The 13,531-nt window shown below is 57.7% G+C and overlaps 1 protein-coding gene across 2 annotated transcripts in view; it reads right to left on the bottom strand.

Annotated features, from left to right (window-relative positions):
• Positions 1-2,185: 2,185 nt before the first annotated feature.
• LOC130605074 (sodium/potassium-transporting ATPase subunit alpha-3) overlaps positions 2,186-13,531 on the bottom strand; it is a 45,215-nt gene continuing 33,869 nt past the window's right edge. For both annotated transcript variants that reach the window (XM_057420226.1, XM_057420225.1), the window contains exons 10-15: positions 13,292-13,460; positions 13,033-13,187; positions 12,030-12,153; positions 9,879-10,024; positions 4,478-4,608; positions 2,186-2,313 (exon numbers count right to left, since the gene is read on the bottom strand). In XM_057420226.1, coding sequence (XP_057276209.1) covers positions 2,208-2,313; positions 4,478-4,608; positions 9,879-10,024; positions 12,030-12,153; positions 13,033-13,187; positions 13,292-13,460 — 831 coding nt within the window. In that variant the 3' untranslated portion in view covers positions 2,186-2,207. The remainder of the gene's footprint in view (positions 2,314-4,477; positions 4,609-9,878; positions 10,025-12,029; positions 12,154-13,032; positions 13,188-13,291; positions 13,461-13,531) is intronic.

The following is a 13,531-nucleotide window of genomic DNA, read 5'->3' as shown; positions in this document are numbered from 1 at the left end:
AACCTGTTAAATTCACCCCAAAACGGTTAAATCACCCCAAAAACGCTTAAATTCACCCCCAAAACGGTTAAATCACCCCAAAAACGCTTAAATTCACCCCAAAACCCCAAAACGCTTAAAATTAAATTCACCCCAAAAACGCTTAAATTCACCCCAAAAACGGTTAAATCACCCCAAAAATGAGTTAAATCCACCCCAAAAATGGGTTAAATCACCCCAAAAATGGGTTAAATCACACCAAAAGGAGTTAAATCACCCCAAAACGGTAAAATTCACCCCAAAAACGGTTAAATCACCCCAAAAATGGGTTAAATCACCCCAAACCCATCCTTAGGGCATTCAAGACCCAGAACACCCCCATAGCCCCCCATAGACCCCTATACACCCCCATAGACACCCCATAGACCCCCATAGCCCCCCATAGACCCCCATAGATGCCCCATAGCCCCCCATAGACGCCCCATAGCCCCCCATAGCCCCCCATAGCCCCCCATAGACACCCCATAGACCCCCATAGACGCCCATAGGCCCCCATAGCCCCCCATAGACATCCCATAGACCCCCATAGACCCCCATAGACCCCCATAGACACCCCATAGCCCCCCATAGCCCCCCCATAGACCCCCATAGATGCCCCATAGCTGCCCCATAGACCCCCTCCCAGGACCCCCAACCCTCCCCCTTGGGTACCACTACCCAGAGGATGCTCAGGGACTGAGGATGCTGCTCCCCCCCTTAGGACCCCATAGAACCCCATAGACGCCCCATAGCCCCCCATAGACCCCATAGATGCCCCATAGACGCCCCATAGCCCCCCATAGCCCCCCATAGACCCCCTCCCAGGACCCCCAAGCCCCCCTCCTTGGGTACCACTACCCAGAGGATGCTCAGGGACGAAGGATGCTGCTCCCCCCCTTAGAACCCCATAGAACCCCATAGACGCCCCATAGACCCCCATAGAACCCCATAGATGCCCCATAGACGCCCCATAGCCCCCCTAGCCCCCCATAGACCCCCTCCAAGGACCCCCAACCCTCCCCCTTGGGTACCACTACCCAGAGGATGCTCAGGGACGAAGGATGCTGCTCCCCCCCTTAGAACCCCATAGAACCCCATAGACGCCCCATAGCCCCCTATAGACACCCCATAGACGACCCATAGACGCCCATAGACCCCTATAGACACCCCATAGACGCCCCATAGCCCCCATAGACCCCTCCCAGGATCCCCAACCCTCCCCCTTGGGTACCACTACCCAGAGGATGCTCAGGGACGAAGGATGCTGCTCCCCCCCTTAGAACCCCATAGACCCCCATAGACGCCCCATAGCCCCCCCATAGACCCCCATAGACGCCCCATAGCTGCCCCATAGACCCCCTCCCAGGACCCCCAAGCCCCCCTCCTTGGGTACCACTACCCAGAGGATGCTCAGGGATGAAGGATGCTGCTCCCCTCTTTGGACCCCCCTTAGGACCCCATAGACCCCCATAGACGCCCCATAGCCCCCCATAGCCCCCCATAGACCCCCATTCACGCCCCATAGCTGCCCCATAGACCCCCTCCCAGGACCCCCAACCCTCCCCCTTGGGTACCACTACCCAGAGGATGCTCAGGGATGAAGGATGCTGCTCCCCCCTTAGAACCCCATAGACGCCCCATAGCCCCCCATAGCCGCCCCATAGACCCCCTCCCAGGACCCCCAACCCTCCCCCTTGGGTACCACTACCCAGAGGATGCTCAGGGATGAAGGATGCTGCTCCCCCCCTTAGAACCCCATAGACGCCCCATAGCCCCCCATAGCCCCCCATAGACCCCCATAGACGCCCCATAGCTGCCCCATAGACCCCCTCCCAGGACCCCCAACCCTCCCCCTTGGGTACCACTACCCAGAGGATGCTCAGGGACAAAGGATTCTGCTCCCCAACTTTGGACCCCATAGAACCCCATAGACGCCCCATAGCCCCCCATAGCCCCCCATAGACCCCCATAGACGCCCCATAGCTGCCCCATAGACCCCCTCCCAGGACCCCCAAGCCCCCCTCCTTGGGTACCACTACCCAGAGGATGCTCAGGGACGAAGGATGCTGCTCCCCCCTTTAGGACCCCATAGAACCCCATAGACGCCCCATAGCCCCCCATAGACCCCATAGATGCCCCATAGACGCCCCATAGCCCCCCATAGCCCCCCAAAAGTGGGGTCCCCCCCCTTACTTGAGGGGGTACATGCGCAGAGCCACGTCCATGCCAGGGCAATAGGAGAGGAAAGCGGCCAATGCCGTCTCCTCAAAGAGCCCAAAAATGAGGATCTTGTTCCTAAAAAAAAAGTGGGGGTCACAAAGAGCATCACCCCCAAAGCCACAGCCCCCCAACCAACCCCGGCCCCCCTCCGACACCCCCCTGTGCCCCCCAATATCGAGAGACCCCCATAAAGCATCTCCAGGGATGCAGGAGGCTGCTGCTTCCTTGGGTACCACCAGCAAAAGGATGCTCAGGGATGCGGGATGCTGCTGCTTCCTTGGGGACCACAGCCCCATAGGATGCTATGGGGCACAGGATGCTGCTGCTTCCTTGGGTACCACCACCCCATAGGATGCTATGGGGCACAGGATGCTGCTCCTTCCTTGGGTACCACAACCCCATAGGATGCTATGGGGCACAGGATGCTGCTCCCTCCTTGGGTACCACAACCCCATAGGATGCTATGGGGCACAGGATGCTGCTGCTTCCTTGGGTACCACAACCCCATAGGATGCTATGGGGCACAGGATGCTGCTCTCTCCTTGGGTACCACAGCCCCATAGGATGCTATGGGGCACAGGATGCTGCTTCCCCCTTGGGTACCACAACCCCATAGGATGCTATGGGGCACAGGATGCTGCTCCCTCTTTGGGTACCACCACCCCATAGGATGCTATGGGGCACAGGATGCTGCTCTCTCCTTGGGTACCACAACCCCATAGGATGCTATGGGGCACAGGATGCTGCTCTCTCCTTGGGTACCACAACCCCATAGGATGCTATGGGGCACAGGATGCTGCTGCTTCCTTGGGTACCACAGCCCCATAGGATGCTATGGGGCACAGGATGCTGCTCCTTCCTTGGGTACCACCACCCCATAGGATGCTATGGGGCACAGGATGCTGCTCCCTCCTTGGGTACCACAACCCCATAGGATCCTATGGGGCACAGGATGCTGCTCCCTCCTTGGGTACCACCACCCCATAGGATGCTATGGGGCACAGGATGCTGCTCCCTCCTTGGGTACCACCACCCCATAGGATGCTCAGAGATGCAGGATGCCGCTCCCCCCTTGGGTACCACAACCCCATAGGATGCTATGGGGCACAGGATGCTGCTTCCCCCTTGGGTACCACAACCCCATAGGATGCTATGGGGCACAGGATGCTGCTCTCTCCTTGGGTACCACCACCCCATAGGATGCTATGGGGCACAGGATGCCGCTCCCTCCTTGGGTACCACAACCCCATAGGATGCTATGGGGCACAGGATGCTGCTCCTTCCTTGGGTAGCACCACCCCATAGGATGCTATGGGGCACAGGATGCTGCTCCTTCCTTGGGTACCACAACCCCATAGGATGCTATGGGGCACAGGATGCTGCTCCCTCTTTGGGTACCACAACCCCATAGGATGCTATGGGGCACAGGATGCTGCTCTCTCCTTGGGTACCACAACCCCATAGGATGCTATGGGGCACAGGATGCTGCTCCTTCCTTGGGTACCACCACCCCATAGGATGCTATGGGGCACAGGATGCTGCTTCCCCCTTGGGTACCACCACCCCATAGGATGCTATGGGGCAGAGGATGCTGCTCTCTCCTTGGGTACCACCACCCCATAGGATGCTATGGGGCACAGGATGCTGCTCCTTCCTAGGGTACCACAACCCCATAGGATGCTATGGGGCACAGGATGCTGCTCCCTCCTTGGGTACCACCACCCCATAGGATGCTATGGGGCACAGGATGCTGCTCTTTCCTTGGGTACCACAACCCCCTAGGATGCTATGGGGCACAGGATGCTGCTCTCTCCTTGGGTACCACAACCCCATAGGATGCTATGGGGCACAGGATGCCGCTTCCTCCTTGGGTACCACAACCCCATAGGATGCTATGGGGCACAGGATGCTGCTTCCTCCTTGGGTATCAAAACCCCATAGGATGCTATGGGGCACAGGATGCTGCTCCCTCCTTGGGTACCACAACCCCATAGGATGCTCAGGGATGCAGGATGCTGCTCCCTCCTTGGGTACCACAACCCCATAGGATGCTCAGGGATACAGGATGCTGCTCCCCCCTTGGGTACCACCACCCCATAGGATGCTCAGGGATACAGGATGCTATTTCCCTCGGTTTTTTTCCCTCCCCCCCCAAACTTTTTGGGGTCCCCTTGAATTTTTGGGGGTCCCCTCGAATTTTGGGGGTCCCCCCCTCGAATTTTGGGGGTCCCCCCCTTACTTCATGCCCTGCTGGAAGACGGAGTTGCGCCGGGTCTTGCAGATGATGAGGTCTGCCCATTGCACCACCACGATGCTGACGAAGAAAGCCGTGTGGCACGTGAACTCCACCACCTTGCGCTGCTCATAGGTCTGGGGTGGGGGGGGGACACCCCGGAAATGACGTCAGAGGCACCCCAAAAACACCCCCCTATAGGGTGTCCCTCTATTGGGGTGTATAGGGTAAGGGTTGCTATAAGGGGGGGGGAATGGGGGGCTGAGATACCATTATGGGTAGTGGGGTGCTATGGGGTGCACTGCTGCAATGGGGTGCTATGGGGTGCTATGGGGTGCGATGGAATGCTAGAGGGCAATAGGGTGCTATGGGGCGCTATGGGGTGCAATGGGGTGCTATGGGATGCTATAGGGCAATAAGGTGCTATGGGGTGCAATGGGGTAATGGGGTGCTATGGGGTGCAATGGGGTGCTATGGAATGCTATAGTGTAATAGGGGTGCTATGGGGTGCAATGGGGTGCTATGGAATGCTATAGGGCAATAGGGTGCTATGAGGTGCAATAGGGTAATATGGGTGCTATGTGGTGCAATGGGGTGCTGTGGAATGCTATAGGGCAATAGGGTGCTATGGGGTGCAATGGGGTGCTATGGAATGCTATAGTGTAATAGGGGTGCTATGGGGTGCAATGGGGTGCTATGGAATGCTATAGTGTAATAGTGGTGCTATGGGGTGCAATAGGGTAATATGGGTGCTATGTGGTGCAATGGGGTGCTGTGGAATGCTATAGGGCAATAGGGTGCTATGGGGTGCTATGGGGTGCTATGGAATGCTATAGGGCAATAGGGGTGCTATGGGGTGCAATGGGGTGCTATGGAATGCTATAGGGCAATAGGGGTGCTATGGGGTGCAATGGGGTGCTATGGAATGCTATAGGGCAATAGGGGTGCTATGGGGTGCAATGGGGTGCTGTGGAATGCTATAGGGCAATAGGGGTGCTATGGGGTGCAATGGGGTGCTATGGAATGCTATAGGGCAAAAGGGGTGCTATGGGGTGCAATGGGGTGCTATGGGGTGCAATGGGGTAATAGGGGTGCTATGTGGTGCAATGGGGTGCTGTGGAATGCTATAGGGCAAAAGGGGGGCTATGGGGTGCAATGGGGTGCTATGGAATGCTATAGGGCAATAGGGTGCTATGGGGTGCAATAGGGTAATAGGGGTGCTATGTGGTGCAATGGGGTGCTGTGGAATGCTATAGGGCAATAGGGTTGCTATGGGGTGCAAAGGGGTGCTATGGAATGCTATAGGGCAATAGGGGTGCTATGGGGTGCAATGGGGTGCTATGGAATGCTATAGGCCAATAGGGGTGCTATGGGGTGCAATGGGGTGCTATGGAATGCTATAGGGCAATAGGGGTGCTATGGAAGGCAATGGGGTGCTATGGGGTGCAATGGGGTGCTGTGGAATGCTATAGGGCAATAGGGGTGCTATGGGGTGCAATGGGGTGCTATGGAATGCTATGGGGCAATAGGGTGCTATGGGGTGCAATGGGGTGCTATGGAATGCTATAGGGCAATAGGGTGCTATGGGGTGCAATAGGGTAATAGGGGTGCTATGGGGTGCAATGGGGTGCTGTGGAATGCTATAGGGCAATAGGGGTGCTATGGGGTGCAATGGGATGCTGTGGAATGCTATAGAGCAATAGGGGTGCTATGGAGGGCAATAGGGTGCTATGGGGGGCAATGGGGTGCTATGTGGTGCAATGGGGTAATAGGGGTGCTATGGGGTGCAATGGCGTAATAGGGGTGCCATGGGGTGCAATGGGGTGCTATGGAATGCTATAGGGCAATAGGGGTGCTATGGGGTGCAATGGGGTGCTATGGAATGCTATAGGGCAATAGGGGTGCTATGGGGTGCAATGGGGTGCTATGGAATGCTATAGGGCAATAGGGGTGCTATGGGGTGCAAAGGGGTTCTATGGAATGCTATAGGGCAATAGGGTGCTATGGGGTGCAATGGGGTGCTATGGAATGCTATAGGGTAATATGGGTGCTATGGAAGGCAATGGGGTGCTATGGGGTGCAATGGGGTGCTATGGAATGCTATAGGGCAATAGGGGTGCTATGGGGTGCAAAGGGGTGCTATGGAATGCTATAGGGCAATAGGGGTGCTATGGGGTGCAATGGGGTGCTATGGAATGCTATAGGCCAATAGGGGTGCTATGGGGTGCAATGGGGTGCTATGGAATGCTATAGGGCAATAGGGGTGCTATGGAAGGCAATGGGGTGCTATGGGGTGCAATGGGGTGCTGTGGAATGCTATAGGGCAATAGGGGTGCTATGGGGTGCAATGGGGTGCTATGGAATGCTATGGGGCAATAGGGTGCTATGGGGTGCAATGGGGTGCTATGGAATGCTATAGGGCAATAGGGTGCTATGGGGTGCAATGGGGTGCTATGGGGTGCAATGGGGTGCTATGGAATGCTATAGGGCAATAGTGGTGCTATGGGGTGCAATGGGGTGCTATGGAATGCTATAGGGCAATAGGGTGCTATGGGGTGCAATGGGGTGCTATGGGGTGCAATGGGGTGCTATGGAATGCTATAGGGCAATAGGGGTGCTATGGAAGGCAATGGGGTGCTATGGGGTGCAATGGGGTGCTATGGAATGCTATAGGTCAATAGTGGTGTTATGGGGTGCAATGGGGTGCTATGGAATGCTATAGGGCAATAGTGGTGCTATGGGGTGCAATGGGGTGCTATGGAATGCTATAGGGCAATAGGGGTGCTATGGAAGGCAATGAGGTGCTATGGGGTGCAATGGGGTGCTGTGGAATGCTATAGGGCAATAGGGGTGCTATGGGGTGCAATGGGGTGCTATGGAATGCTATGGGGCAATAGGGTGCTATGGGGTGCAATGGGGTGCTATGGAATGCTATAGGGCAATAGGGTGCTATGGGGTGCAATGGGGTGCTATGGGGTGCAATGGGGTGCTATGGAATGCTATAGGGCAATAGTGGTGCTATGGGGTGCAATGGGGTGCTATGGAATGCTATGGGGCAATAGGGTGCTATGGGGTGCAATGGGGTGCTATGGGGTGCAATGGGGTGCTATGGAATGCTATAGGGCAATGGGGTGCTATAGGGGGCAATGGGGTGCTATAGGGTTCTATGGGGTGCTATGGGGTGCGATGAGGTTGCTATGGAGATACAATGGGGTGTTATGGGGTGCTGAGCCCTCCCTGACTGCCCCACTGCTACAGTGTGGATTCTATGGGGTGCTATAGGGGGCAAAGGGGGTGCTATGGGGCTTCTATGGGGTCTGTGGGGTGCTCAGCCCTCAGGCTGTGCCCTGCCTCAATGGGGATGCTATGGGGCGCAATGGAGGGCAATGGGACGCAATGGGGCACAATGGAACGCTATCGGGTGCAGTGGGTGCTATGGGGATGCTATAGGGCACTATGGGGCGCAAGGGGGCACTATTGAACGCTATGGGGCGCTGTGGTGACACTATGGGGGGCTCTATGGGGAATAGGGTTCTATGGGGCGCTCTAATAGGGCGCGTTATGGGGCGCGCTATGGTGACACTATGGGGTGCTCCATGTGCTATAGGGCACTATGGGGTGCAATGGAGGGCAATGGGGCACTATTGAACGCTATGGGGCACTGGTGACACTATGGGGTGCTCCGTGCTATAGGGCACTATTGAACGCTATGGGGCGCTATGGTGACACTATGGAGCGCTCTATGCTGAATAGTGCTCTATGGGGCGCTCTGATCACGCTCTCTATGGGGCGCGCTATGGGGCGCTGTGGTGACACTATGGGGTGCTCCATGTGCTATAGGGCACTATGGGGCGCAATGGAGGGCAATGGGGCACTGTGGTGACGCTCCGGATCGCTCTACGCTGAATAGTGCTCTATGGGGCGCTGTAATAGGGCATGCTATGGGGCGTGCTATGGGGCGCGCTATGGGGCGTGCTATGGGGCACTATGGGGCACTCTACGTGCTATAGGGCACTACAGGGCTCAATGGAGGGCAATGGGGCACTGTGGTGACGCTCCGGATCGCTCTACGCTGAATAGTGCTCTATGGGGCGCTGTAATAGGGCATGCTATGGGGCGTGCTATGGGGCGCGCTATGGGGCGTGCTATGGGGCACTATGGGGCACTCTACGTGCTATAGGGCACTACAGGGCTCAATGGAGGGCAATGGGGCACTGTGGTGACGCTCCGGATCGCTCTACGCTGAATAGTGCTCTATGGGGCGCTGTAATAGGGCATGCTATGGGGCGCTATGGGGCACTATGGGGCACTCTACGTGCTATAGGGCACTACAGGGCTCAATGGAGGGCAATGGGGCACTGTGGTGACGCTCCGGATCGCTCTACGCTGAATAGTGCTCTATGGGGCGCTGTAATAGGGCATGCTATGGGGCGCTATGGGGCACTATGGGGCACTGTGGTGACACTATGGGGTGCTCTATGTGCTATAGGGCACTACGGGGCTCAATAGAGGGCAATGGGGCGCTGCGGTGACGCTCCGGATCGCTCTACGCTGAGTAGTGCTCTATGGGGCGCTGTAATAGGGCATGCTATGGGGCGCGCTATGGGGCACTATGGGGCACTCTACGTGCTATAGGGCACAACGGGGTGCAATGAAGGGCAATGGGGCACTGTGGTGACACTATGGAACGCTCTACGGTGAATAGTTCTCTATGGGGCGCTCTGATCGGGCTCGCTATGGGGCGCGCTATGGGGCGCTATGGGGCACTATGGGGCACTGTGGTGACACTATGGGGTGCTCTACGTGCTATAGGGCACTACGGAGTGCAATGGAGGGCAATGGGGCACTGTGGTGACACTACGGAGCACTCTACGGTGAATAGTGCTCTATGGGGCGCTGTAATAGGGCATGCTATGGGGCGCGCTATGGGGCACTATGGGGCACTCTACGTGCTATAGGGCACTACAGGGCTCCATGGAGGGCAATGGGGCGCTGTGGTGACACTCCGGATCGCTCTACGCTGAATAGTGCTCTATGGGGAGCTGTAATAGGGCATGCTATGGGGCGCGCTATGGGGCACTATGGGGCACTCTACGTGCTATAGGGCACTACAGGGCTTAATGGAGGGCAATGGGGCACTGTGGTGACGCTCCGGATCGCTCTACGCTGAATAGTGCTCTATGGGGCGCTGTAATAGGGCATGCTATGGGGCGCTATGGGGCACTATGGGGCACTGTGGTGACACTATGGGGTGCTCTACGTGCTATAGGGCACTACAGGGCTCAATGGAGGGCAATGGGGCGCTGTGGTGACACTGTGGAACGCTCTACGCTGAATAGTGCTCTATGGGGCGCTGTAATAGGGCATGCTATGGGGCGCGCTATGGGGCGCGCTATGGGGCACTGACCCACTGCTGCCCGTAGGAGTCCTCCAGGTCGTTGACGGTGCGGTCGTCCCAGCGCAGGCGGATCCCGACGAGGCGGGAGGGAAGGAACCCGTTTTCCGCCAGGATCACGAAGTAGGCGAAGAACCCCCCAAGTGCCTGGATCATCCCTAGGGAATGTGGGGCGAAAAGTGGGGCTCAGGCTCCCCCCCGACCCACAGGACCCACATATTCCCCATAGCGACCCCATGGGATGCTCAGGGATGCAGGATGCTGCTCCTTCCCTGGGATATTGGGGTCTCTCCTTCATCTTTTGGGGTTGCCCCGTTACTTCAGGACCCTATGGCGGCCCTGAACCCCCATATCGCGGGCCTGAACCCCTATATCGCGGCCCTGAACCCCCATATCGCGGCCCTGAACCCCCATATCGCGGGCCTGAACCCCCATATCGCACCCCTGAACCCCCATATCGCGGCACTGAACCCCCATATCGCACCCCTGAACCACCATATCGCGGCCCTGAACCCCCATATCGCTCCCCTGAACCCCCATATCGCGGGCCTGAACCCCCATATCGCCCCCCTGAACCCCCATATTGCACCCCTCAAGCCCTATATCGCACCCCTGAACCCTCATATTGCGGCCCTGAACCCCCATATCGCACCCCTGAACCCCCCTATCGCGGGCCTGAACCCCCATATCGCGCCCCTGAACCCCCATATCGCGGGCCTGAACCCCCATATCGCACCCCTGAACCCCCATATCGCGGCACTGAACCCCCATATCGCACCCCTGAACCCCCATATTGCACCCCTCAAGCCCTATATCGCACCCCTGAACCCTCATATTGCGGCCCTGAACCCCCATATCGCACCCCTGAACCCCCATATCGCGGCCCTGAACCCCCATATCGCACCCCTGAACACCCATATCGCACCCCTGAACCCCTATATCGCGGCCCTGAACCCCCATATCGCGGGCCTGAACCCCCATATCGCGGGCCTGAACCCCCATATCGCGGCACTGAACCCCCATATCGCACCCCTGAACCACCATATCGCGGCCCTGAACCCCCATATCGTGGCCCTGAACCCCCATATCGCGACCCTGAACCCCCATATCGCACCCCTGAACCCCCATATTGCACCCCTCAAGCCCTATATCGCACCCCTGAACCCTCATATTGCGGCCCTGAACCCCCATATCGCACCCCTGAACCCTTATATCGCGTCCTATATCCTGATATCACCTCCTATATCCCGATATCGCACCACTCCCCCCCCTCATATCACACCCCTGAACCCCTATATCTCTTCCTATATCCCCGTATCTTGCTCCCCTCCATATCACACCCCTTCCCCCATATCGCCTCCTATATCACAATACCGCCTGCGATGTCCTGATATCTCGCTTTCCCCTTATTGCACCTCTGAACCCCCAAATCGCAACCTTCCCCCCATATCTCAACCCCGATATTGCCTCCTATATCCCGATATCTCACTTCCCCCATATCGCACCCTTTCTGCCCCATATCGCCTCCTATATCCCGATATCTCGCTTCCCCCTCCCCATATCGCACCCTTTCTCCCCCATATCGCACCCTTTCTCCCCCATATCGCCTCCTATATCCCGATATCTCACTTCCCCCTCCCCATATCGCACCCTTTCTCCCCCATATCGCACCCTTTCTCCCCCATATCGCCTCCTATATCCCAATATCTCACTTCCCCCTCCCCATATCGCACCCTTTCTCCCCCATATCGCCTCCTATATCCCGATATCTCACTTCCCCCTCCCCATATCGCACCCTTTCTCCCCCATATCGCCTCCTATATCCCGATATCTCACTTCCCCCCATATCGCACCCTTTCTCCCCCATATCGCACCCTTTCTCCCCCATATCGCACCCTTTCTCCCCCATATCGCCTCCTATATCCCGATATCTCACTTCCCCCCCCATATCGCACCCTTTCTCCCCCATATCGCACCCTTTCTCCCCCATATCGCACCCTTTCTCCCCCATATCGCCTCCTATATCCCGATATCTCACTTCCCCCCCCATATCGCACCCTTTCTCCCCCATATCGCACCCTTTCTCCCCCGTATCGCCCCCTATACCGCGACATCTCGCCCCCCCACTCCTCCGCGGCCCCTCCCACTATCGCGATAGCTCACCGATCTGCCCGTAGGCCATGCTGATGAGCCGTTCATTCACCAGCTTGTCCGAGCGGGGGTTCCGGGGCTGCCGCTTCATGATATCGCTTTCGGCTGCCTCATAGGCCAATGAGATAGCAGGGACCTGGGGGGGGGGACACACACGACACAATGTGGGGGGCACCCCACATGGGCACCCCTAGGGGGGTCCCCAAGGTTTGGGGGTGCTCCTAAAAGGGGTTCCCCCCCCCTTTATGTGGGTCGTGGTGTCCCCATAGCATCCCCATAGCATCCCATGGTACCCCACTGCGTCCCATTTGCACCCTATTGCCCTCCATAGCACCCCATATTGCCCTATAGCATCACTCATAGGGGGATCTTGGGGGTCCCCAAAGCTTTGGGGGTGCTCCTAAAAGGGGTTCCCCCCCTTTATGTGGGTCGTGGTGTCCCCATAGCATCCCATGGTACCCCACTGCATCCCATTTGCACCCTATAGCCTTCCATAGCATCCCTATAGGGAGGTTCTTGGGGGCCCCTCCATGGGGGATTGGGAGTTTCTGGGCCCCATAGGGAGGAACTTTGGGGTCCCCAAAGCTTTGGGGGTGCTCCTAAGAGGGGTCCCCCTCTTTATGTGGGTCGTGGTGTCCCCATAGCATCCCCATAGCATCCCATGGTACCCCACTGCGTCCCATTTGCACCCTATTGCCCTCCATAGCACCCCATATTGCCCTATAGCATCACACATAGGGGGATCTTGGGGGTCCCCATAGCTTTGGGGGTGCTCCTAAAAGGGGGTCCCCCCCTTTATGTGGGTCGTGGTGTCCCCATAGCATCCCATGGTGCCCCACTGCATCCCATTTGCACCCTATTGCCCTCCATAGCATCCCTATAGGGAGGTTCTTGGGGGTCCCACCATGGGGGATTTGGAGGTCCTGGGCCCCATAGGGAGGAACTTTGGGGGTCCCCAAAGCTTTTGGGGTGCTCCTAACAGTGGGGTTTCCCCCCCGTCCCCCCCCAACCTCACCATGTCGGTGCCCAGGTCGATGCAGAGGATGGTGATGGTCCCCAGGGGCAGGGGGATGTTGGCCATGATGAAGAGGAGGAAGGGGGTGATCTCGGGGATGTTGCTGGTCAAGGTGTAGGCAATGGACTTCTTGAGGTTGTCAAAGATCAGGCGGCCTGAAGACACGGGGATGGTCACCATTGGGGTGTATGTATCCATCCCCCCCCCCCCCTTTATTCCCTTCTCCCCATAGCGATGCCCCTATGGGTCCCACACGAACCTTCCTCCACGCCGGTGACGATGGAGGCGAAGTTGTCGTCCAATAGGATCATGTCGGCCGCTTGCTTGGAGACGTCGGAGCCGGCGATGCCCATGGCCACGCCGATGTCGGCCTTCTTCAACGCCGGCGAGTCGTTGACGCCGTCGCCCGTCACCGCCACGATGGCGCCCTAGGGGGGGACGGGGATGTGGGGGTCTCCATGGGGGGGAGTGGGGAGCATCCTCATCGTGGTGGTACCTT

The sequence above is a fragment of the Pezoporus wallicus genome, unplaced genomic scaffold, assembly GCF_028554395.1.
Source record: "Pezoporus wallicus isolate ANWC-B61680 ecotype Strahan unplaced genomic scaffold, APGP_CSIRO_Pwel_v1 contig_12018, whole genome shotgun sequence".
NCBI classification, from domain to species: Eukaryota; Metazoa; Chordata; class Aves; order Psittaciformes; family Psittacidae; genus Pezoporus; species Pezoporus wallicus.
Note: the sequence above shows the minus strand (reverse complement) of the source record. Positions and strands in the feature narration are given on the sequence as shown.